A 25005-nucleotide genomic window follows, 5' to 3' on the forward strand; every position below is an offset into this window, starting at 1 on the left:
AGTAGTTAAGGTTATAATACTGTAGTCTGAATCTGGTGGAAGTAGATGGAGATTAACGAAATATTTATATTATAAGTATTTAACATGCACGTTAGTAGATGCATAATCGCCAACTCAAACGTAAATTTTAAAACGAAATCGCGCGAGACACGTGGATGAAAGCTTTCGCTTGCAACCGTTGACCTTAGCGCCGACAATGTAAGTTTTTCGCCCCTCGAAAGTTCACGATGGTTCAATGGCGAAAGCTGTCCCCGGTGAACGCTGCGGATGCGCATGGGCCGTACGCCGCACACCTCGGAAAGCGCAAAGCGTTTGCCTTCAATGGAAGGAATCGTTCGGCCAACTGACAAGTGCAGAAAAGGCAGTCAAACCGTTAGGCCGTTGTGCACCGTCGGGCACCCCACTTGGGCAGGAACAAAAAAAAAAAGGAAACAGGGCAGAAAATATGAGACTGCTGTGTGTCCGTGTACGCATCGAGTAGTATCAGCAGCACCCCACAACCAGCAAAATAAACGAGGAATAATTGTGCAGCGCCCGCTGTTCCGCTGTCGCTTCCTGTCGGGATTTTGCTTTTCACCTGATAAAAGAAGCCCTCCAGCATTTGAGATTCCTGTGCGCGTTGTTGGGGACTGGTGTGGCGACGGTGGTGCGTTTTTTTTCCTTCCCGACCTTCATACGTGCGTGCGTGCGTGTGTGAATGTGTGTGTGTGTGCAGTGCATGGCCGACTGTACTTCGCAGCAAAAGTTCGGTTCCATCGCGCCCCGTGAAGGGTGAATCCAGCATTTTCATCAACCCTACCACGGAAGCAAACTCGTGCGTCGGATGCAACAAGCGCTGGAAGGTTCAGCTGTGGAACCAGATGAAGGTTGTGTGTGAAAATTGTTTTCCATCGGAGTGCCAAAGAAAATTAGCAACACGGTCGTGCGATCGTGGCACGTTCCAGCGACCGGACAACGAGAAAGCTTTACCCACATCCTCGCCGCTTCGGTGCATCTGCAAGTAAAAATTGTTGGTGCTGCTCGTTTGCTGCCAATTTTTGTTTTCTGCACAAGGACATCCCGGAGCAGCAGCAGCAACAAGGAAGCGTATCCAGCAAAAGCGTGTACGTGTGTGTTGTGTTAGCAAGCTTTCATTTTTCGCTCTTCACTTTTGCACGGGGGAAAAATTGATGAGGAAAATTTTCTCACAGAAAAAAAAAGACCGTGCACGTAGATTAGTGTAACAGTTTTGGTTAAAAATCTATGTACTTTGTTCATACTACTTTTTTGCCTTTTTTTTGTTATTGCAAAAAGCTAGCTACACTGTTGATACACATCTAGATGTATGTCGTGCGCGCGCGCTGACGAACGGTAACAGGGCAATCATCAGTTTGAGGAAAGCTTTGGCCATTCGAAACAGTGTTTCAAAGTATCGGTCGGTCGGTCGTCGTCCGTGCGTGCCAATGGCGAGCAGATAGTGCCATTAGTAGTGGAAGACGGATCAGCAGCGGTAGTATTAGTATTAGTAGGACATGACCCTTTCGAGGCAGGTGGTGATATGGATAGCACCAGCTTCCAGTAGCGCAAATCGACAGCTGCGCCGCGTACGTTGCACCCTTTACTTGTGGAGGACTCGTGTCTGTCTGACTCTGGCGTGGAGTCCTGCTGGCTAGCTTTCTTTGGCCACCTGCCAAATGGAACGTCGAAAGTGGTTTTGTAGTGTACCGCCGCCACTACAAGCAAGGCTACATATCGATTTCGTGTGGAGTCCAAGAATTCTCGCACCATTTTCACCAATACCACATTTCCCATTTTTGTGTGGTTTTTGACCTTTTCAATGGTTTTTCAAGTTCATTGTAGAAGTGTGCACTTGGTGGTAGTGGTGGTCATTGGTCATTTCAAGCGTGTTGATTGGGATGAATTACTCCTACTCAGAGTAGGCTTACTACTTAGTTTCCCATCAAGGCTTCATCAAATAATCACCCCCCCCCCCCCCCCGCGCACAGTAGTGTCCAGTTTGGAAGTACATCGTCGGTCCAGGTTAACCCAGTTACAAAGCTCAAGGACAATGATTTGTGCGCCAGGTGTCCAAACTGTGTGTGTGTGTGTGCGTGCGCGCGCGTTTGTGAGATTGTGCGTGGGGCAAGACGCGAGTGCAAGGACGGGTCGGTCGGTGGTGTGCCTGCCTGAAGGATGTACCCACCACCATGTCCATAAACGTGAAATCCTTGTGAAGCCGTGTTCACCAAAATGGCAAAACTTCAAAAGCTCTCTTTATCCCGCCGTGAATGGTGGTTCTTCTCCGATACCGATCCCATCTCTCTCTCTCTCTCAGTCAACTCTTTGTTCTCTCGCAGTGAATCAGTGAAAGTTGGCCATGCGAAGTGGAGCGCACGTGGAGGACGATGGGACCACGCGTGCGGAGATCGAAGCAGGCCCGTGGTGTGCTGTGTAGCAATAGCAACACGGAGGACCTCCATCAGGCAAAATCGAACAGAGCGAACTTGCTTGCTGCTCCGATCGATTAGGAATAGCAAACACACACACACACACACACACACACACACTGCGGGATCTTCTTCTGGTTCGCGGTGGTGTGGTTAGACCACCAGCAGCAACAGCAGCCCCCAAAAAGGGGCCTCTAAAGACAAAGTTTTTCGTCGTACAACTTCAGTGCCGTGTGCGAATACTGTCCATAGTGTGTGGTCGGGCGCGCGTGTGTGTGTGTGTGTTGTGTTGCAGAAGGATATAAAATATCCCATTTTCTCCGCTCTTCCAGTAAACGGAATGTGCAATAGGAGCCTTGTAAATCACATGCTCTCGGGAAAAATTGCTCCTAGCTAACTAGTAGATGTCGGAAGACGGTCGGTGCTGTTGGCATTTGTTGGGTGGATAAGGTTAGGGCGAGTGAATGAATGAATGAATGAAATTTTCAAAACTGGGACACCGTTCGAAAGCCAGGCGTGTGTGTGTGTGTGTTCAAGGAAGGAAGGATCTTCTTGGATGCGCGCGCGAGTGCGGTTTGGTTGTTCCTAGCGTGAGAAATAGGAACACACAATGTACGGTGTGTGTAACACGGTGTGACGACATGCATAAAGAATACGGCCAGCGATGCTGTGTTACAGCAGCGCAAAGTGGTGCAAGAAGTCATCTCGAATGGCATACATTTTGAGCGTTGATAAAATATGCATAACCACCGTAAACGAGAAGCGGGAGGGCAGCAATTTAGTGCCCATTAAATCGAAGTTTGAAAAAGGGATATCATCTTTTGCATTCATATTTCATAAAGTTGCGAGTTAGATTAGTTTCAAAAGCTGTGATGTATTGTACCGCACGTGTCTGCTTGCTTATAGGCCGTCGTGAGTGTTGGGACTTTGATGATGAGTTTTCTCTTAACCCTCTTTCCGTTCTCAAGAATTGTTTTGTAGAAAGTAGTTTTAGATGAAGTAAATAATGAAACAACCAAGGGACTTTAATTAATTATATGTGCTTCCCTTTCGTTGCAGCAGAAGCAATAGAACCAACGGCCGAAAGACGGACCGAGAATGTGTTGTGTAGCTACAGTAACGCAACAAATCTAGTCACCTGCAGCGCAGATGGAAATTAGGCTAAGCCAACTGTCAAAGCAATTCGTATTAATGCGCTTACTGCTCGCGCCCATGTCTGCACTGTTTCGGGTCAGGGTACGAACACACTGGTGAACCCATTTTTACATCACGAACCAGCCAGCAAGAAAAACGGTCCAGCGACGCCCACTCACATAGTACTGCCATGCACGTGCAACATTGGAATTGGCAAATTGCATTTATCGTACCAGCGGTGGAATTGAAAGCGCTCTTCCAATTATCCTTCCGCGCCTGAGCCGCCAGAAGAACGCTCCCCCCGTCAAATGGTGATGCCCCGAAACCCGGCTTGAAGCTTGATGCGCTTTTGATACTACACGGACACGCAAGGAATTGAGCCAGAACCGTGAATGGTGGATGCATCTCGGCGCAATAAATCACCTCATCAGGATACGAACGATCGAACCAACCCTCTTCGAGCACCGGCCGGTCGTCCTACCTTCCTGTTGTTCCGCTTCCGATGAAGTTGATTAAAAGCGCGTGAAATGTGTAATCGCTTAGTGTGGCGAACAGTTTCGAGTGGCGTTGCGTTCAACGATGTATTTTGTTATGGATTTGTATCTCATCGTTTTGTGTCTGCTGGTCATCTACATTAAGGGTAAGGCATCGGGATATGGAGCGATTGTGTCCTGTGTTGTTGGATTACCATTTCGGCTTTCCTTACCATTCCCCAATCCCGCATAAACAGATAGTCTTCAAGGACCGCACGAAAAACGACTGTTGAACAATCTGTTGGCAACGTACAACACGCTTGAACGCCCGGTCGCCAACGAGTCCGACCCGCTGGAAGTAAAGTTCGGGCTGACGCTGCAGCAAATAATCGATGTTGTGAGTATTAACAGGTTCCGATGGTGTTGGTTGATTGCAACCTTTCGGATTTTCCGATTTTTGTTTTGTTTTCTAGTTTCAATTTAGTTTTCGATTTTGCGTTTGTTTTTTGGGTTCGATTTTCTCCGTACACCGGGTTTTTTTACTTCTGCCGTCCGCTCTCCCGAGTGTGCCGGAGATGCGCCTGAGTTTCTTTTTGGTTTTGGTTTTGGTTTCGAATGGATCATACTTCCATTCACCAAGGGCGCTGAGTGCCACTGAGTGCGAATGTAGAATGTGTGCCTTATAATCAAGTGTTACCCTATTGAAACTATTCTAGGACGAAAAAAATCAGATACTTACTACCAACGCTTGGTTGAATCTGGTAAGTGGCATGTACCCGACGCGCAGCGACACGTTCTCCTCTTACTCAGCTCAAAACAAAGTCTTCTGTGCTCAGGATGTTTTAACGGATAAGGAACACACTTTTTGTACCGGGATGATGAAGCCTATATATTTATGAACAGTTACGCTACCTCACTAGAGACCGATCGCGGCCGTTTGAAAAGATGACTTCTTGTGGTACGGAAGTCAACAGCTTTCCTACTTAGCTCTTTCTCTCTCTCTCTCTCTCTCTCTCTCGTACTGTCTCTGGTTCTATCTACTCAATTTCTTCTTCAAAAAACTGACATGCTCCTCAGCGTGCCCATCTATCGATCTATCCTCTTGAACACGTGCTATGAATCACTTCTACTGCGAAACAGAACAAGTACCAGTAAATATTGTCACCAGCAAAACAAACAACCAAACAACACATTCATCCCTACGGATGAAGTCATCTTTTCAAACTCGATCCAAACCAACACCACAAAGGGGGTGTGTGGTGGTTTTATCCTTAACCCGCTACGAAATGCGAGCAAAAACAAGAAGTCATGCTACCCCCCCCAAATGCATTTTGCTATGAAATCATTGTCGTGTCTTTCTGGACCTTTCACTCGCTGTGTACTAATTGTGATTATGTGGATCTATATATTTATATATTTAAACTAAAACATTCATAAAAACAACTTAAACACAAGCAAAATGTAGATGCGCCTAAACTCCACCAGGAGAATGGTCCGCGCTAAGTGATAAAATACGGTCGAAAACCTTAAACAAAATGTGCCGAATGTGCGCTAAAGCTAAAAACTAAACAACGTATGCGTAGCAAATAGAAGGCTGCAAATTAAATAAACATCCAAAATTAAAGCTCGTCCCTAAACAAAATGCAACCAAACTGAACTGAATCTAACGCTAAGCTAACTAACATCGTCTCAAAGTAATTCAAACCGATACGCCTAGATTATGGCATCTGTTTATGTCGCTTTTAAATGGGTACATGTCATAACTTATAGCATTATCGTTTGTAACATACATACATTTTTCGTAATTGAGTTTCCCTTTAACAAAAACAAAAGCAAAAGCAAAAAGATGTTTTTTCCGCTGTTTTTTTCTTCATTGGTTCGATTTACATTACAAAACTAAATAGTATTGATATGCATGTTTACTAAAATATTCCATCGAATTCAAATGTCTGTGTGGAGTTTTAATTTTTCTTTGGTCAGGCAAATATTTATTTACCACTCATTTCTCGTCTGGTTGTTTAGCCGTCCGTTAGCTAATAATTATTAGGAATTTTTCCTTTTATTTTCTGCGTGTGTGCTCCCATTACTTCCGGGGGTTTCCCCCTTTTTTACTTTATTTCCTTATATCTACCACACGTCACATCAGCATAAGAAAATCAAATGTGCTAACCATTCGCGAATGCCTAACAGCGCACGTTCTCGCTTTGCGGCGCTGTTTTTTCTTCCTCTTTTTTCCAAATATTTTCTTTCCTTCCCGGTTTTATGATCACTCGTTTTGATTTGGTTTTCAGTTTTCCTTCCCCGTGATTGACTTGGCACCTGGCGGTTTATCAGTTTTCTTACGCAATAGATTTATTTCTTTTGATTTAATCCTTTCATTTCTGCAAATTGATGATTGTAGGACGAGAAGAATCAACTTTTAATAACGAACATATGGCTGTCGTTGGTAAGTTACACGTCTTCACGGTAAAGTTTGCATGCCACTAAACGAACCAAACGAATAACATAAACTGCTCACCAAAGCCCCCCCTACTCTAACTCTAACCCACACCCACATTACATATAGACCTCTTGATGCTTAGGATGCTGTTGGATGCATTGAGTTTTCTTTTCTTTTTTCTTTGGAACAACTTATTTACCTACCGATTATTGAGCGCGTACATACCTTGTTGGCTCCATAAGTTGTATGAACTTCAAAACACAACAAAAACCGCTTCTTAGGTACTGCATAGCTGCAACCTTCTATCTTCCCTTTCTAGAGCCTGGATACGATTGATTACTAACTATCTACTATAGCTAGCCGGGTTAGCTGTAACTGGTTGAAAAACATGTACAGACAGACAATTCTCACACATCCTACTAGCGTTGAACTTCTAACAGAAATTCGGAACTATTATTACGGATGAAAAATTTACTATCTAACTGTTTATGTATCAATGTTTCGATGGTTCAAGTACGAACATTTTTTTGTCCCTAATGGTTCTGGGTAGGGTTGCCATGTCTGATATGGAATATTTGGGTCTGACATATTTTTAGCTTACCTGTTTATCTGTTGATCTATCTGTTACATCAATCGTCTTTAATTCATTAAAACCTAAAGTTATCTTATGCAAATCTGGTATAGAATACAGAAAAAAATATGGCAACCCTTAGCTTTATGTAGTTTTATTGAAAGCTTCCAGACGAGAAGCGTTATTCTGCTAAGTTAACCGATGCCGTCAATTTACTTACTTAGCGCAGGAATTTCCTAATCTTTTCTACATCAGTATTCAGCTCCCGGGAATACTATGTTCCCAGTTCATTTAGATTTTGCATCACGAAAAGCTTAATCTCGGAAGAGAAACTTTGCCACCGTGTAGGTGGCTGAACACTCCTAGGTCTGTAAAGCTTCAGGTTCATAAGAAATTTAGAAAATGTTATCAATTGACATTGTGGATGAAAAATAAATATTAAATCTTTTAGAATTGAGGCAATAAATAACGATTAAATAACAACCATTAATTCAAATTCTAAACATTCGCCCAATAATAACAACCATGACGTAGCTGAGAAATGTCAACTAAAGCAAACAAATTTGCCTAAACTAAAGTGTTGCTACAATCGTAATAAAACTGCCTGCGTAATATTCAACTGAAACAAACTTGAACGGTTGAACTTTTTTTGCATGACTTATTTTTCCAGCTCTAATGTGAATGTTTTGGTTTTGCCGGGCTTTTTTTTGTTGTCCATTCCAGTAGTTAGATTTATTCCGCTTCTCGTTTCAAATATTTTACTCGAATGCATTGTAGAACCCGATAGCCATTAGATCAAATTGATTGTGCATTTTATTAGCCCTCAGGCTACACTGCTTGTGTTGAACGAATGGCTGTTCCCTCTATTGCCAAATTCCCGCACGCTAAACGTTATTGATTGTGGTCGTCGTCGCCATTTTGGGCGCAACAAGCATGCAACAATCCCTACCATGAAATGCTGCTACTATGCTGCTGCTGCTGCTGCTACTCGTAAATGTTCATAAATATGGTTATCGCAATGGCTTCATATCATACGTAGAACATCAATATAGCTACACAAACAATCTCATACGGGATGACTCTCTCACCGCCGGTCGATGGCACGTGCCCCTGTGCAAGATTGGTGTGCAGCGCCAAAAAACGTACTGATTCAATTTTGGCACTACATTTATAGGAATGGAACGATTACAACTTGCGCTGGAACGATTCCGAATACGGTGGTGTGAGGGATTTGAGAATTACCCCGAACAAGCTCTGGAAACCGGACGTGCTGATGTACAACAGGTAAGCCTAGCGCTCAAGTGCAGGGAACATGTGCAGGGTTTTGAAGAGACGCGAATTAATTGCAATTTCCTTTTTTTGTTGCTTCGTCCACCAATTACAGTGCTGATGAAGGATTCGACGGAACATATCATACAAACATAGTTGTGAAAAACAATGGAAGCTGTTTATATGTTCCTCCCGGTATTTTTAAGAGCACGTGCAAAATCGACATCACGTGGTTTCCGTTTGATGATCAGCACTGTGAGATGAAGTTCGGCAGCTGGACTTACGATGGAAATCAGGTAATTAATTTTTACAATGAAATCATCTTTAAAATACATAGAAAACAGTTATAGATAAGGAAGTTGCACACGAAATAGACAGTGCTCAAGTTACAGTTATCGATTGGGATTGATTGAAGGTTGGAGTTGATAAACAGACCAAAGCTGTTTTAACACAATTTATACTTTCTTCATTATGAAATTGATGAAATTGTAGCATAGATTTAATTAGGGTGGAGCTTTCTGAGTATCTTTGGCCAATACCAATATCCTGGCTGGCGATACTATCTGCTTTTTTATCGGCCCAACGGCCTTTGAAGGTCATGCCTGCCATTTCTAGCTTGCAAGAGGCGAATGAGGTCTCAAAGACCCAAAGCCTCTATAAATAAATGTAAGAAAAATCTGGATAACTAGACTTATTGATGCTGCGTAGTTGGATAGTCAGTCCTCACTATGGTGGAACGGCCGAGATGGGATTTGAGCCCCTGTCCTGCAGTGTGAAGACAGCAGGGCCGCCCAAAATTTGGACAAATCACTCCTGCTGTAGCCATAAGGACAGCTTAAGAATACTTATTACTAAAAATACTTAAGAATACTTCACAAGAATACTGTTTAAGCGTTGGGTCGTCTGGGGCCATTCTCATGACATGGTCAGCGCCCAAGAGCCTCGCAAGTCTGATCGGCTGCCCAATAGCTACAGGACTTTCAACCTTACTGCAGAAGTTGGTAGCTTTCTCCGTCGTGATAGGTGTTTAGAATGGAGGGCTTTCTTTAGGCATTAGTACATTTATAATAGCATCGATAATCATCCAACTGCACTATCTAAAGTTTTTAGCCAATTTGGACGATTAAAAAAGATCGATAACTATAACAAAATATTCTTCCTCACAGTTGGATCTCGTACTCAACTCGGACGATGGAGGAGACCTTTCTGATTTCATCACGAACGGCGAATGGTATCTCATAGGTATGGAAATAGCTAGATCGCGATGTTTTGCATTTAGCGTGTACTTTACCCTCCATTCTCAAACAATCAACACGTTGCATTTCTCTTCCATTCTGTCAGGAATGCCCGGAAAGAAAAATACAATAACATATCAGTGTTGCCCGGAGCCGTACGTGGACATAACGTTCACCATACAGATACGCCGGCGGACACTTTACTACTTCTTCAATTTGATAGTTCCATGCGTCTTAATTTCTTCGATGGCCCTGCTCGGATTTACGCTTCCACCGGATTCGGGTGAAAAGTTGACCCTAGGTAAGTACACCCCCCGGGGAAACGAACCATCTTTTTAATTACAAAACAAAAAAAAAACGAACTTCTTCTGCGCCAACAAAAACGCCAGTATTTCATCGACGAGAAACATTATCGACGATCAGCGCTAGTGTGTTGCAACCTCATTCATTTACTCCGTAGAATGAGTTCGTTCGAGTCATCCAAGTGTATGATTGAAGTAATTTTACCATACTGAACAAACAAACAAAAATCATAGTTTTGTGTACACACGTATTTAAACCCAAAATCGCCTCCTTTAATCACATGTTGGAACTAAAGCGCGACGATTGTGGGGTTGAAAGCTTCGCTGTCGTATGCGACATCGATAGCTGTACTATTGTAGTATATCTCATCCACCCCGTCCTTCGGCTTTGGACGACGGACGTTGCCGGGTCATGTAAAACTAAACGGCTTACCTTTCATTTCAGGTGTAACTATACTGCTATCGCTCACTGTATTCCTTAATTTAGTTGCGGAGACGTTACCTCAAGTATCCGATGCAATTCCGTTACTAGGTTAGATGAACCAAATGTTAGGAGTTTTATGATGGTTTAGTTTTTGTCTTTACTTTTTTCAATCTCCAAACTTTTTCGATGAATGATTTTAGCTGTTGTCCCGATAACTGTGTAATTGTGTGTGTGCGTGTGATTGTGAATGCTTGGCTTTGTCGTTTCGTTTGATATCGGTTTTTCGATCGCCAGTTGATTGTGTTTGCTGTCCGCCGAAGCTGAAGCAATTCCCTTTGAGCGCAGATTTCTGTTCGGAGGGAGAAGAAAAAAGGACAATCGATAGGATTCCGAAGAGTCCATCCTTTCCTACATTTAATGGATCATTTTCTATGAAGCATGAAGCATTGAAGAGGAAAATATCTTTTCTCATCTCCACTTCTAGTTTGGTATAATTAAAAAAACTGATGACAACTTAAACATTTCCTCAAACAAGCTCAAACATTTCCTTAATGTCATTTGAACTTCTTTGGCTTGGTCTGAAGCATGTTTTCTGTCTCTATTGCAATTTTCAATACTTCTTCCTGCAGGCTTCTTGCAGTGGGCGGGTTAGAATGGTTTTCTACGTTTTACCCTTTCTCCCTATCGCGCTGTATTCGTGTTTTTACGTATTTTGCATTTGATTTATGTTTTATCGGACGTTTATCTGTTTGATATCGCGAATTGTGAATTGCTAGCAAAACAAAATTGAGTAATTAACTGCATGAATTAGAAACTCCCTTGTAGTCTCTTGGTTGTCCTTTTGCTCTGAGCAGATCATTTTATTCTATGTGCATCTTGATCTCATCTATTAAGACTTTGTCTGTTAAGTTTGTCGTAATGAGGTTAACCCCTTTTTTATGTTTCTGTTTTGTTTCAGTTAGAACAAAAAAAACATTTATGTGTTTTTTTTACATTGATTTAAACCTACAAACAACATGTTAACATCCTGCTGAATTGAATGTTGTTAAATACGGTGCCTGCTTGCACCGATAGAATGTACTCAATGGTTTTTGTTTCTTAACTGGATTCGCTAGATAATTTAAAACAATCATACAAAACCACACGTAGGACCAAAATTTGCTTCTTTCCGTTCGTACTTTATTATGTAGTACACCGCTGATAGATCGCTTTCATCACTTTTCTTTCCTTTTCAAATGACATTTTGCAATGGAGAATTCGTGTGCAGCTGTGTTTACGGCTCGCTTAAAAATGGTTCTTGACTTTAGCTTTGAAACCGCTCACAGTTACAGTGCCTTTGTCTGCCAATCGATTATCCCGGCCCGGTTCTGGTGGACGCATCGACGCCATCACTCCATCTCAGTTTGGGCCTACCACGCCTCCTCTATCCGTTTGGGCGGCCTAAAAGAACTTTACGGGCTGGGTGTCATTCTCATGACATGACCGGCCCACCGGAGCCTTGTGATTCATTCGGTGCACGATGGTGAGATCATCGTACGTAAAGCTCGTTAGAGGCTCCTCCATTATCCTTACACACATACGGGGCCAAAAATCCTTCTGAGCATCTTCTTCTCGAACGTGGCTGGGAGGGTTGGATCAGTTTTGAATACTGGGACTATAAATATTCTATACAATTAAGTATTTAGAGCGGAGAAGTTTCCTCAGGGTGTAGTATGACCGGTTGGCAGACAGCACCTTTGCGCGTAACTCAACATCAATATTGTTGTTGGGTCTGACCTATGACCCCAGATAGGTGTAGTTTTGGACGACTTCAGAAGTGCGGTCACCTATGTGTACATCACTCCTCCGTAAAGTGGTGTTTGTTGGCAGGGCCGCTGTTGGTGCCACCATCATTTTGGTTTTGGCCTCGTTTATCTCTAACCCGAGTGCTGCTCGCTCGATCCTTTGGCAAGCTTCTGCTTCGTAGGAGAGGAGAGGAAAAATGTTGTGGGTTTTTACAGAAGATTATTTCTGAAGACCTCTTAGATCATGCCTGCCATTTCTGGCTTGATTCCACGTAGTGGGATTAATCATCAGTCCTCACAACGGGAAGACGATCCGGATAGGATTTGAACCCCAATCCTGTCGTATGAAGATCAACGCCATTGTCGCCTCTACCGCCGGGTATCCTCCCCTGTCCGTTGCCGTCTTTATATTATGTTATCCTTACTGCATCGAACCTCATCTAAGAAATTTCTCAGACTAATCTGTAAAAGAAATACAGAGCCTTTAGATTATATTTTTACCGTCTTGAAGCAACGTGTATGAGATGTGCTGTGCGTCCCGGGTGTGCGTGTGCCCTCATCAAGTTTGATGTGATTATATCGCGAAAAACCACACACACACAAAACTGTACCAATACGCGGGAAGTGTAGTTCGGTAGCTTTGCTGCACGAAGTAACGCACGACGGTGTTAATGAATTTTGATGATGTTTTTCTTGTTATTTTTTACAGGACTTACTATACTGGTATCTCAAACTGTGTTTTCATTATTAGTGGGACATGTTATTACGAAAACGAGCGAAGCAGTCCCTTTGCTAGGTATAGCCTAACACGATAGTAGTTACCAAACTATTTGCCAAAAACCCAAATCAAAATCAAAAGTGTTCAAATGTAAACCCGTGATCCAATAACATTGCATTTTAACAGAACAAGCGTATTTTAAAAACGAATGATTCGTTTCATTCACAGCTAACCGGCAAATGCAAGTAAATGCAGTTCGACTTAAACTACGTAAATCCGTCAACATCAACAAACGTTTAAACGCATAACTCTAATCCGTAAACTCTGTAGTGTTGAGGTTAAGTTAACAATCAAAACGAAAAATTCAAAAACTGGCATTGCGAACGCGTTGCGTTAAGTAGCAATCGAGGAAAACTGTAAACCCGATTATAAACTATGAACTACTAACTACCCGAACCGCTCCACCACTGCTATCCTATCTTGCAACTCCCTATCGATCCTCCCCGCATAACGTTCCTTCATTTTCGTCCCCATAAGAGTTTTCCACACCCCCTGCTGGTGGGTGGAAGAAGAATAAGCTGTGTACCACGAGTTGCTTGCATGGTTTGTTTATCTGCTTTTCCATATTTGCATATTTCACACCAGTTCCAGTTCAGTTGCAGTTTGCCTTCATATTAGCGTATTTGGTTTTGTTTGGTTTTGTGTCCTGCTTTCCGTTCTTATCTTCCGAGTAAGCCGAGGGGCGGCAATCGCACAGTTTTATCCCAATGGCCCCCCCCCCCGAAAACTCCATTGGCCCAATGGTTCCGTGTAGTTCGATCGATTATGAGCGCGAGCATAAATCACTTCTGTTTTCGCGCGTGTTACACGAGAACCGATTGAAACAGCAGTTATGGGTCTTTTCTTTGTTGTTGCGAATGCGTGTTTTTTTGGAACGATGTTGCACCTGTTTCCGTTTTGTGCTCGCAAGTTTTTGTCAGCCGTTTTTGCACTTGTGTTGGTGTGCCACCTGGTGTTGTTTGCAAGTTGGCGGTTTTCCGGCAAACAATATGTCTGTTTTCCCTTTTTGGAAACGTGTTGAAAGTTTTACAAGACGATGATGTTCCTGTCTCTCTCTTTCTATGTTAACGGTTACCACATGCACCATCTTTTGTGAATATGTTTAAACATGCATTGTTAAGATCTTGTTCAATATCGATTTCCCTTTATTCCCACATTACTCACTGCTAAGCTTTGCAAAACATGGTTGGTTTCCTTTCGTTTCGCGGTGTTGTGTTCGGTCCTGGTGAAAATGTTTACTAGCTTCTACAAACTACTCCTCTGTCCATTACTCGAAACAGTTTAGGTTGAATGCTGTTAGGTTTTTGAGTAAAGTGTAGTAGGATTTGAGAACATGCTTCACTTCTGTTTGTTCAGTTTGTTTTCCCTTTTTTGCGACTATGATTCTATTTATGATTGGCCTTTGTCGTGTAGGTCCTGTAGCAAAACAAAGTGCATGAAGCGAACGGTTGGGATTGAAACCTCAATTTTGGTTTACCTACAAAGAACAAGGATTTCTGCATCGATAGCTCAGAAATTGTTGCACAAAACGCTAATCGCAATATTCATCAACCATGAGCCTCGTTCGTGTCCCGCTAATGATGAAAACACAAGACTGTGATTACTAGCATAACGTATGGTCGCCTGTTGAGAGAACCGAACTAATGCAGTGTGTCTGTGTGGAGAACCCCTCCAGACACCTCCGTAACACTGTAATAAGTGTGTGTGAATCCTCAATTTGGTTGCAATATTTGATTTGATTAGCTTATCCGGCTGTTGGAAGTGTAAAACATACGATTTTGATAAAATTCTGAAGTTGCGGTGAAGATATGTCACACTACTACCATTCAACGGCATCATTACAGAATTACTGCATGTTCTCGCTATTTCTCTCTCTCTCTCTCTCTCTATCAACGACACACTTCTGAACTATGCATAGTTCCATTGCTAGTTTTGCATGTTTCCAGCATGTTTGTCGATCCGTTTGTTTCAGTTTCTTCGATTTCATTTAGTGCATTTTTTGGTGTCGTGAAGGTGTGTTAGATGGGCTTTTTTGTTGAATGGTTGTATAGTTTTGTTTTTTCGTCTGTTAAAACTTTATTACCCTAAATATTTGTGACATTTTCCTGTACGGTTTACTAACGATGTACTACTTTCCCAATCTATTAATGTGATTTTCACAGGAACATACTTCAACTGTATCATGTTTATGGTAGCGTCATCGGTGGTGCTTACGGTTGTCGTACTAAACTACCATCACCGAACGGCAGATATCCACGAGATGCCTCCATGGGTAAGTAGTTGCAATAAGGTGGTGGGAAGTGCGCTCGAGAACAACACTGAGGCCTAACCAAAAAATCCTTCTGTCCTCACTGTCCTCAGTTTGAAGTTGTGCATGTAATATGAAGCTCTTAACTAGTTTTACAGCTTAACTAGTTTTACATTGGAGTAACACTTCTCTGAACATTTAAGTCTGTCCTCAATCTTAAGTTGTAAATTCATTTTGAAGCTCTGCCCTCTCTTTGGAGGGCGAAGTGTGAAGACAGACACTTTGGAGCTTAACCCTTACTAACTCCTCTGTTCGCAGAAAGTAGTTAGGTTTTGCGACCCTAGTGAAAAATACCCGTGCCTGTATAAACGCTGAACGGGAGAAAGTTTAACTCATGTTTTCGCTCTTCCTTTCTAGATTAAATCCGTTTTCCTGCAATGGCTACCGTGGATACTGCGAATGGGACGGCCGGGTAGAAAGATCACACGCAAAACGATTATCCTGAGCAATCGTATGAAAGAGCTGGAACTGAAGGAACGTTCGTCGAAATCGTTGCTCGCGAACGTGCTCGATATCGATGACGATTTCCGGCATCCTTGCACCGGCATTTCCGGCTCCACTACCGCAATAGGGGGCTCGGTGTAAGTAGAGGCTGACCGTTGCCGAACCCCTATGCACCAACAACGCATAGTTTAATGCGTCTATTTTTTTTTAAATCTTGATGCCACCATTAGCTTTACGCGTCTTACAACGGTCGAAGAGCAGAATGCCAGCTCCGGCTGCACGCACAAGGATTTGCATCACATCCTAAAGGAATTGCAGTTCATCACCAACCGGATGAAGAAGGCAGACGAGGAAGCAGAATTGATCAGTGACTGGAAGTTCGCGGCGATGGTTGTTGACAGGTGAGAGATTTACTTTAATCGGAAGGGTTATACATCTGTTTTACTAACACGGTTGAATCTCTTTCCCTTTATTGGTTCGGGATTTCTTCTAGATTTTGCCTTTTCGTATTTACATTATTCACAGTAATAGCGACAGTCACTGTGCTTCTATCGGCTCCTCATATAATAGTGCAATAATAAAGACAGAACACGCGGAAATGATGGCTAACGCCGGACCTCTGCTGCCACTGTTCGGTGTTTCGTGGTTACATTACGCATTGCCGGAAACGGGCAACCAAACAAAAAAACAAAAACCAAACCAAACAACCAGTACATATTATACGCACACAGTACAGACGTATAAAATATAAATATATACATATATATATATTTTATAGCTAAGTAGCGCGCCGTATGAAAAATAGTTGCAACAGTGCAGAGCCGAGTGATTTCCTAGCTACAGCAAACCGATAGGCGTGGAAGCGAAATTTTAAAACTCGAATCCAAACACTACTACTACTACCAAATGACGCCGAACTGCCGAATTTCTCGTACACATGCACGAAATATACACCATTCAGCCATTTTCGCCACGGATGCCACCTCCATCTTCCTCCATCGAGAGCCGATGCACACCCGTGCTGGAAAGGGTGTGCGCGCACGATCGACGGGAGTGAAATGGACGACAGCCAGGACACGCGGTGGACACGATTGCGTTTACCATTGCTTTCATTTTCAACACACATCCATCCAGAAGGGAGCAGCCGGAATTGTAGCGAAAGGAAGGAATTGAATCACTGGTTTCGGTTCGAAGTATGGTACGACCGTTTAAGTTACTTTTGTTTAACGACAAAACAAAAATCCGTTATTTGTGTGCACCACACAGTCAAACAAACCTATGCGCAATATGATAGAGATTGCAAAGTGGACGAGTAACGTGAAACATGACGATAAAAGCAACCAAAACGAAAAGTGTCAACCAACAACCGTGTACGCGTTGTTTTATGCCACAAAAGATGGAGGGTACAAGCGTACCCTACCAACCTATTGCTGCTGCCACATAACGCCAACGGGCAGGCAGGATAGTAATACAATTGCAGCACAAACGAAGACACGTGCATAGAGTGAATGAAACAACCAAACAAAATGGTTCCCATTGATGAAACCACCTATATACACATACAAATCTTCGAGGGCTATTATAGTGGTCGCCGGTGTGTGCGAACTGCAAAACGACTGCAATCAAGAAGATGGCACGAACACACGTGAAAACAATATACCACCAAAAACGTGCGCGTAACGGAACAACAGGGACAAAAAACCAATAGGAGACACTAGGCGGGAGAATAGCATTGGGGGGAAAAAAAACGCCCGCTACAGCAAGTGGACAGAAGCCAAAAACAAAATCAAAGAGATAAAGACGAAAACGAGGGGGAAACGCGGAATGTTCAAGAGCAGAACGGGGAGAAGAACAAAAACAAAAGGGGGAAACGAGTCGAAGAATAAGTATATTTAATCAAGCATCTTGATTTGATACTGAATGAATGGCAACGTTTGATACTGTAGTGTTGTATTTTTGGAACTATAGGTATACTAAGTGTACTGCAGGTATAAATCGAACGACTTGATTGAAGTACTTTTATATTGAAGACTACTACTCATCTATATGTAGATGGTGTGTAATGGTAAATTATTTTAATTGTGTTTTAAACAAACAAACAAAAAACCCAGAAACAGAAGAAACAAAATCAATACTTACCATGATAAGCAGCTGGGCTGACCGCATCATCGTGTATGCGTGAAAATGCGCGCTCGCGCGTGCGCCTATGTGCGTGTGGGAGAGAAGCATTAATTTAAGTAGCTAAAAGATTAAAAAAGAACACGTATATGTTTAATATATGCGTGAGGGTGAGAGAAAATGGTATATTAGGCTCGAATAACTTATAAATTGCTCTTTACACACACGGTGCAAAACGAAACTCTATGAAAATCACGACCCTCTTATTAGAAGAAGCAAATCGAATAGGTGCAACAAATAATTATGATATATGAAATATATGAAAGGGATACACAGATAGGAGAAATATATATATACATAACTAGACAAGCAGAGAAGAAGAAAGCGAAAGAGCATACGTTAGAAACGGCAAGGATTCGTACGAAGGATTTGGCTGTGTGTGTATGGGTGTGTGTGTGTGTGTGCTGGAACTAGCATAGCAAACGTATCGGGCACACATACAAAACCCCCACACACACACACACACTTCCTCACTCATTCACTAGAGCATGTTACGCGTGAACGTTATTCCGTAGAGCCAAGTAAGATAATCCGACGGAAGCGAGAAATCCATGTGCAGCTTAGCTATAGGTTTCAGCTAACGACGTAATGTTTAGAAAGATGTGGCGACCACCACGAGGCTCCACCAAACGCAATATGGCGAAACAAATGAAACGAAAGCGAAACACGTGTGCTTCTGATTCGAAAACTTCTTACAAAATGGAAGTAAACCGACCGGCACGTAAACGCACGCAAACAAAGCAATGGCGCTACAAATGCACCGAGTAACTCTCCTCTAGGCCAGATTATGCTCTATTATACACGTTTATATTTACTGCGAGTTGCCACCGACTGCTCGGGTTCTTTATTGTTTGACGCGGTATCGTCACTAATATATTATATATATAGACATAGCATCGTGTCACTTACGATTGTTAAACAACATAGCAAATTATGGAGACAAAGTGCGCGCACGGTAGCCTCGATGTGTGTGTGTGTGTATATGTGTCTGTCTGTTGAGATGATAGAGATTTTTTTTAGTATAATGTCGTAAAACGCAGTTTGCTTAGTTGTGCGCGTCAGTTTTTGGAAACGTTTATGTTTTCTTGCTGTTGGTACCACCTTAGAGAATCTATTTCTACGTACCTACGTACGTACGTCATCCGCTGGCAATAGTTTCATCGCTGCTTCTGCAGTAACTGCAATTACTAATATACTACTAGCGAGCTACTACCGCTAGCTGCAACTACTGGCTGACAACTATTCGAACTACAGTAACTACTATTCTTAGTGCCACTACACTACTACTATTACTATTACTGCTACTACTACTACTACTACTACTACTGCTACTGCGTTAACAAACACACGCTACTGACGCTCTGTTCTTAAACCTCCTCAAAGTCAGACCGTAGAACGCGCCTATGATTTGCGATAGCGATGGACGGCGAACGGTTAGATTCTTGTCGAACCGCATACATCAGGCACACTAGGGTACAACAGTATAAGTGAGCGTCGTAATCAAAACTATCTTACTGTCTGTTCAGCAGCTACAGCAGCAGCAGCAGCAGCAGCAGGAGCAGGAACATTCTCGTGCCACCGATACACGCCAACAGACGCTTGGTAAAGGAAGGACAGATCTTCGTTATCGTTATCGACGTACATGGCGCGTACGATTTCTTACTGATATGTTCCTTGCAACAACAAAAAAAGAAAAACTATTTTTCGTAATGGTAATTTTTGCACCACTTTACCCCGTGGGTGAGGCATATTTGCCCCGCCTGCAGAATATCCCAACGTTCGTTGTCCGACATTTGCTATCCGATTTATACCTGCACTCGTAAGCTCTTGCTGATCAATCTAAAGCTACCGAGAAAGGATAGGTGTTATCCTTCTGTTTTCGTACCGGTAGCCATTTAGTCGGTCACATGCAGCTTAGCTACTGCAATACTATTCGGTCGAGTACACTGAGCATCTTTCACTATTCTTTAGTGCGATCTGACATCTTGCCAGAAGGTGTGTGAGTGTATGTGTGCCAGTGGTAATCGCTATCGCTGCACACTACCTTGACGAGGTTCGACAGAGGACAGAAAGTGAGGACTTCTCGAGGTTTATATTTTTGAAGGTTTTGTGTTCTGTCTGCGCACTAGCCAGCAAGCATTGGTTCTCTCAACAAAGTAATGCAAATCAAAAATAGTAAACGAAGCGGGGACGAGCAAATGCACAAATGCACCATACAGAATATTATATATTACTGGCAGCATTTGTAATCAGCCGATAGGGGAGCACAGGAAGGCCCGAAGCCGTAACTGAGGCCCCTGGTGCAGGCTTTCGAACATTTCGAAGCGAATTATAGTACAGTTCTATACTTATACATGCAGGCAAAGAAAAAGCATTTATACATATATAGAGGTATATATATACATATATGTATATAACCAAAGTTACATATATAGGTGCATATATATAGTCATTATGTATTTAATTTACGTTACTCGTGATTATGAAATATGGTGCAGAGGGCGTGGATCTGGTGATGAGGGCGATGATGATGGTGGTTTAGTTTGTATCAAATTGACAATTGAGATCGCTAGCAAAGACACAACATCCGTTCACAAGGATTTTGAACCAAGCGATGCGCAAACAGTGGCGGGTTCGTGCGTACACACTTAGTGTTACACGTGTTCAATGGCAAGCGCAAATCGAAACACAGCCAAATCTCTTCACTGCTGCTACCGAACTCATTGATTCGGGGCACAGTTGATGAAGGTGGTTTAATTTACGTTGTCTTTTATTTCATTGTCTTCCTTATCTTTGACTTAGCAAACTACCGCCGTTTTCCAAGGAATGTGCCGCCTATATTATATCGGATGCAATATGCAGTTACTCAATCAGGCACCGAGTACACTCACAGGGGTTTGAAGCGATTAAGGTTAAGTTCAGCGTGCAGAGCAGCTCTGTTAGTCCGCATGAACGCCAAGGTTAAAGCGCACACGCACCCAATGTTATAAACTTGCACACTTGCAACTGCACCACGAAGAAACACAGCTGTTGTTAGACGGAACAAAAATCACGGCACCGATCGTGCGTTGATTACATCAGTTTGCCGTGTTACGTTTACAGTAGATTGTGGGCTACTATTTTCGATCGGTACAGAACTCAACTAGCCCGGACCTTCTCTACACACACAGCAGCCAGGCATGGAAGTAAGCATGGAAGGCTCTTTAGACAAAACATCAGAGTCCCAAAGAGGAAGAGATACCATTGTTTCTATGTTTCCCGTTGAAACTTCAGAAGTGATGTCGAACGTACACACATACTTATATTGCAATAATTGCAAACAGACACCGCCAGCGCGAATAAGAAAATGGCGTTGCCATCTAATGTAGTGAACAGCGCGGACGCCATGTTGCGCAGAGCGTAAAACCGTGGGCAGCATTTCTCCGGTCCTGAAGCAAGTTTCTTCGTGTGTAAAACAGTAAGCGATTTTGTTATCACAAATGTACACAAGCAATCTACATCGTATCGTTGTTGTATCACGGAATCGCATACTGTTTTGCCAATGAGAACACTTGTTCTAAGAGGGCCCGGCAAACACTGTCAGAAGAGCGCGCGTCAGAAGAACCATACGATCGAGCGAAGTAATAATGTAACCGAGCAGCAGCAGCAGCAGCATACACATTAAACAATCGTGAAAGAACAATACTATGCCCCCGTTTGAAACCAAAAACCAAAATATTTAAAAACACTCGTCAAGTGTAAACGCAAACGTAACCCAAGAGAGTTCGATGTGGCATCGAATGTCCACCGCACGAAATTTTACCGCAGTTTGGAGTTAAATTTTTTATTGTGGCGTTTATTTTTTAAACTAGCCCTGTTAGAGGGGACTTACAAAAAAAAACTGGGACAATTTATGTGGGATGTAAAACTACTACTGTTACTGTTTGTATTGCAGATATATTTATACGAAAGTCTACTAATCTATTGTGTATTACTACCAACAAAAAAAACTTCTACTACTACTTGTCTCACATTTTCCTCACATCTCCGGTACCGATGTGCCCGGGTTGTCGAAAGACAAAGCAGAAAGGAAGAAATTCCCCCCCCACACACACACACAACAGGATATGTGAAAAATATTGAAGGGTCATTTCGATGAGAGATGCAAACTTTACATAGAAAGCAAATATTTATGTAACGTTTTACACGTCTTTTCCGACACGCGTACTTTCCGTTGGGAAGAGTTTATTAGAGTGAAGCGAGAGACAAAATTTCGTTGATGGATATTCCGTGCAATCGTGGTGGCGTTAGATCAACCAGGTGGGTCCACCAACCAACCCAACACCCGTGTGCAACTGCCCAACTCGCCAAGAGGAACAAGCAGACATCGAGTCACAGCAGGCTCCATTGAGGCTCCAACTGACAGACAGTGCCACACACATTCATTTTCGAATGGTACGCAAAACAATTGGCTAACACAACAGTACACACTACAGCAGCACATCCGAATCGTGATGAGAGAGTACTTTCCAGGAATAGTAGAAACCAAACACTTTGAAACAGGAACTCTAAGTAGGGCTCTGTACTTGAAGTATAAACTTAATATCTTAAAGCTAGCAGAAGAAAGAGAGAGATAGAGTGAGAGTGAGGGAGAGAGAGAGAGAGAGGGAGAAGATCTTACTAATGTAAGCCAAAAAGCTAACCAAGCATCGAACGCGGTTGCGTTCTTCGTGTTACTCTATCCGGCTCTGGATGGCATAGGCTCTGGATTACATCTTTTCAGGAGTCCGTATCCGTTTTAGGATAACTACGAGGAGCGAACGAGGTGACGCACTTAGACTTAGAGCGACTGGTGTAGCAACTGGTGCACGTTGCCTGTCAAAAGCGGTGAACCACACACACACGCACAAACACAGACACACAAATAGGAGAGAAATACTATTGAAGCACACTGTTTCTCGGGAACTAAACGAGCATTACCACCGACAGGAATTGGGCAGGATTTGTTAGACATCGGCGGAGGTCCGTCCTGCCAAAGCACAATCCTTTCGCGATGACTTACGACGACGAATTTTAATAGACCTGTGGGCAGTGTTTCGGAACTCCCTTCCCGGTGGTTAATTTGTGATCAACCGAAGCGATTAGACTAGCGAAAGGATAGCAACAAACAGACACTCAACAATACACCATCCCATCGCGTTGGCGTACTCGTCAGAACAATCTATTTACTCTCTTCAAGAAATTCCCTTTTTTGAAAGTATAAACCTTTCGAAGCAAGCAGTTGGTTCAATGGAGTCAGCGGTACAGAGCTCGGCCACCAGCAGTTGCACCGTGAAATGGGTGGTTATGTCCCTTGGTTGTATCGAGCGCCACGTAAACAAAAAAAAAGTAAATGAATTTCATAAATTCTTGCCAATCCACAGCACCTGGCCAAACCTCTGGAGTGCTGGAACGTTTTTCGTGTTTTGTTTTGTTTTAACTGGAGACGCTGGACCATGTGAGCTGCATAATGCCCCATTAACGTTCCCTAATCCTTGGTATCGTACAGAACTCTCCTCTTGATGGTTCTTTCCCCCCGGAACTCTCGTCAAATCCCCAACCAAATCTATCCTCGTTTGCTCCCCGCATCCTTGCAGATATGCCATTTGTTAAAGTTTTCCCCCGATTTCGACCAGTGAGAAAAAGAACTGCAGCAAAAACCACGTACTGTATCCAGACGTCGACTATTTTCCAAGCAAATTGTGGAACGTTCAGAAACAAAACAAAGCAAAACAAAACACACAAACAACACACAAGATCTATATGTATGCCAAATGTTTTCAATGAAAATTGCATGACATCAACTAAAAGCAGCAAGGAAGGGAAGAAGAGAGTGAGCGCGCGCGAGAGAGAGAGAACGGGAAAAGGGTATTAAGAAAGCGTTAAAAGAAAAATGCAACCAAAAAAAAAACAAGAAAGAGTAATTTTTACTAAATATAAGCCTGAAAGTTGAGGGCCTTAATAGTTCAAAATAATTACTAAAAACAAAAAAGTTGTAAATAAGAATATTTTTAACAAACGCAAGTTTTTACGAAATAACAGCTAAACAAAGGTGAAGTGAAAAACGCGAGTGGCGCAGTGCAGAGGCGCGAGTCTGTTATCGGCGTGTCAAATTAACAGACGGTGTTTCGTCATATTGACGAGTATTTAAACCAAATAAAAAAAAAAAAACTGAAATAATTTTAAGAAACCCTGCGCGTAACGAAAGGAAGAATAAATAGTTACGGTTCAAAACGTAAAATTAAACAAACCACACCAGTTAAAATAGAGTTGAACAGGAGCGATTGCACGAAAGCGAAGTAATATGGTGGGTAAAAAACGGGCAACCCCTACCCCATATCCAAATCCAAGAGATATGCCAACCAAAAGCGGAAAACTCCGGCAAGATTCTTAAGCAAAACCAGATAAAGAAAACCACACATACACACACAAAAAAACCCCCCCAAAAAACACTGTTCGTTCGTTCTCATCAGCAAATCGGGCTCGGGAATTGCTACGCTCGGGAAGCGGACGGGATAATGCTGTGCGCGATAGTTTGTTGTTTCTGAATTCACTGGAGTTGTTAATAGAGAAAAAGGGGAACTAGGCAAGCAAACAAAACCCGAAAACCAGCAGCAGCACATTTAACGTTTCGTTTTGGGGACGGAAACACAGCAAGAACACAGCAACTCGAACGTACATACGGGATGGATCAATAATTTATGTTCCACCGATGATCGCATGATGTAACACCAGTGTTACACACGGAGAGAAGCGAAAAAAAAAGCGTCTGTTAGAGATCAAAAAATGGGGACGGATTAAGAAAGACCAGGGGCGCGCGGTCGGTTCGATATCGAAGCGTATGATGCGTGTGTATGAAAATCCTTTCGGTATCGTTGGTATCGTTGCAGAGCCGCCGTAAGGACACGGAAAGGATCTTATAGTTTTGATGTGTGTAAAAACCGACGATACTTGGAAATGGCGGAACTCAAAAAAGAAAAACTGTTACACATACACGTACGTGTGTACTAAAAGAAAAATGGAAGTTTGTGTCTGCATGTGTGTGTGTTTGTATATATACATGTTAACGTTTTATAATAAAATATCCAAATAATAATTGCGAAAAATGCGAAGCTCGTGGTGTTGATGGGTTTTATTGTGTAACTCGAAATGTTCTGTTCTTTTAATGTAATTATTCCATTTTCTATTTCTTTTCTTTTCTTTCTTTTCTTTTTAAATTCC

At 42.6% G+C, this 25005-nt stretch overlaps 1 protein-coding gene across 7 annotated transcripts; it reads left to right on the forward strand.

Annotated features, from left to right (window-relative positions):
- Nucleotides 1-19: 19 nt before the first annotated feature.
- Nucleotides 20-24896, forward strand: LOC118504537 (neuronal acetylcholine receptor subunit alpha-7). Of its 7 annotated transcripts, XM_036039107.1 has the most exons (14): nucleotides 20-1103; nucleotides 3486-4200; nucleotides 4291-4430; nucleotides 4750-4794; nucleotides 6435-6479; nucleotides 8219-8328; nucleotides 8429-8609; nucleotides 9480-9555; nucleotides 9655-9849; nucleotides 10296-10382; nucleotides 14999-15108; nucleotides 15502-15725; nucleotides 15819-15989; nucleotides 16082-24896. In XM_036039107.1, the coding sequence occupies exons 2-14, from the start codon at nucleotides 4140-4142 to the stop codon at nucleotides 16164-16166; spliced, it is 1530 nt and encodes a 509-aa protein (XP_035895000.1). In that variant the 5' UTR covers nucleotides 20-1103; nucleotides 3486-4139; the 3' UTR covers nucleotides 16167-24896. The 7 variants fall into 7 exon arrangements, with proteins under 7 accessions (XP_035895000.1, XP_035894994.1, XP_035894996.1 ...); XM_036039101.1 differs by lacking the exon at nucleotides 6435-6479; XM_036039103.1 differs by lacking the exons at nucleotides 6435-6479; nucleotides 10296-10382 and adding an exon at nucleotides 12768-12854.
- The last annotated feature ends 109 nt before the right edge of the window (nucleotides 24897-25005 follow it).

Source organism: Anopheles stephensi, chromosome 2 (assembly GCF_013141755.1).
Source record: "Anopheles stephensi strain Indian chromosome 2, UCI_ANSTEP_V1.0, whole genome shotgun sequence".
In the NCBI taxonomy this organism is placed as follows: domain Eukaryota; kingdom Metazoa; phylum Arthropoda; class Insecta; order Diptera; family Culicidae; genus Anopheles; species Anopheles stephensi.

Excerpts from the sequence above, each read along its gene's own strand:
- LOC118504537 (XM_036039107.1), top strand. The coding sequence starts at position 4,140 with ATGTATTTTGTTATGGATTTGTATCTCATCGTTTTGTGTCTGCTGGTC. Across the intron at positions 8,329-8,428 it reads GACGTGCTGATGTACAACAG|TGCTGATGAAGGATTCGACG; the intron begins GTAAGCCTAGCG and ends CACCAATTACAG. Across the intron at positions 9,850-10,295 it reads GGGTGAAAAGTTGACCCTAG|GTGTAACTATACTGCTATCG; the intron begins GTAAGTACACCC and ends CTTTCATTTCAG.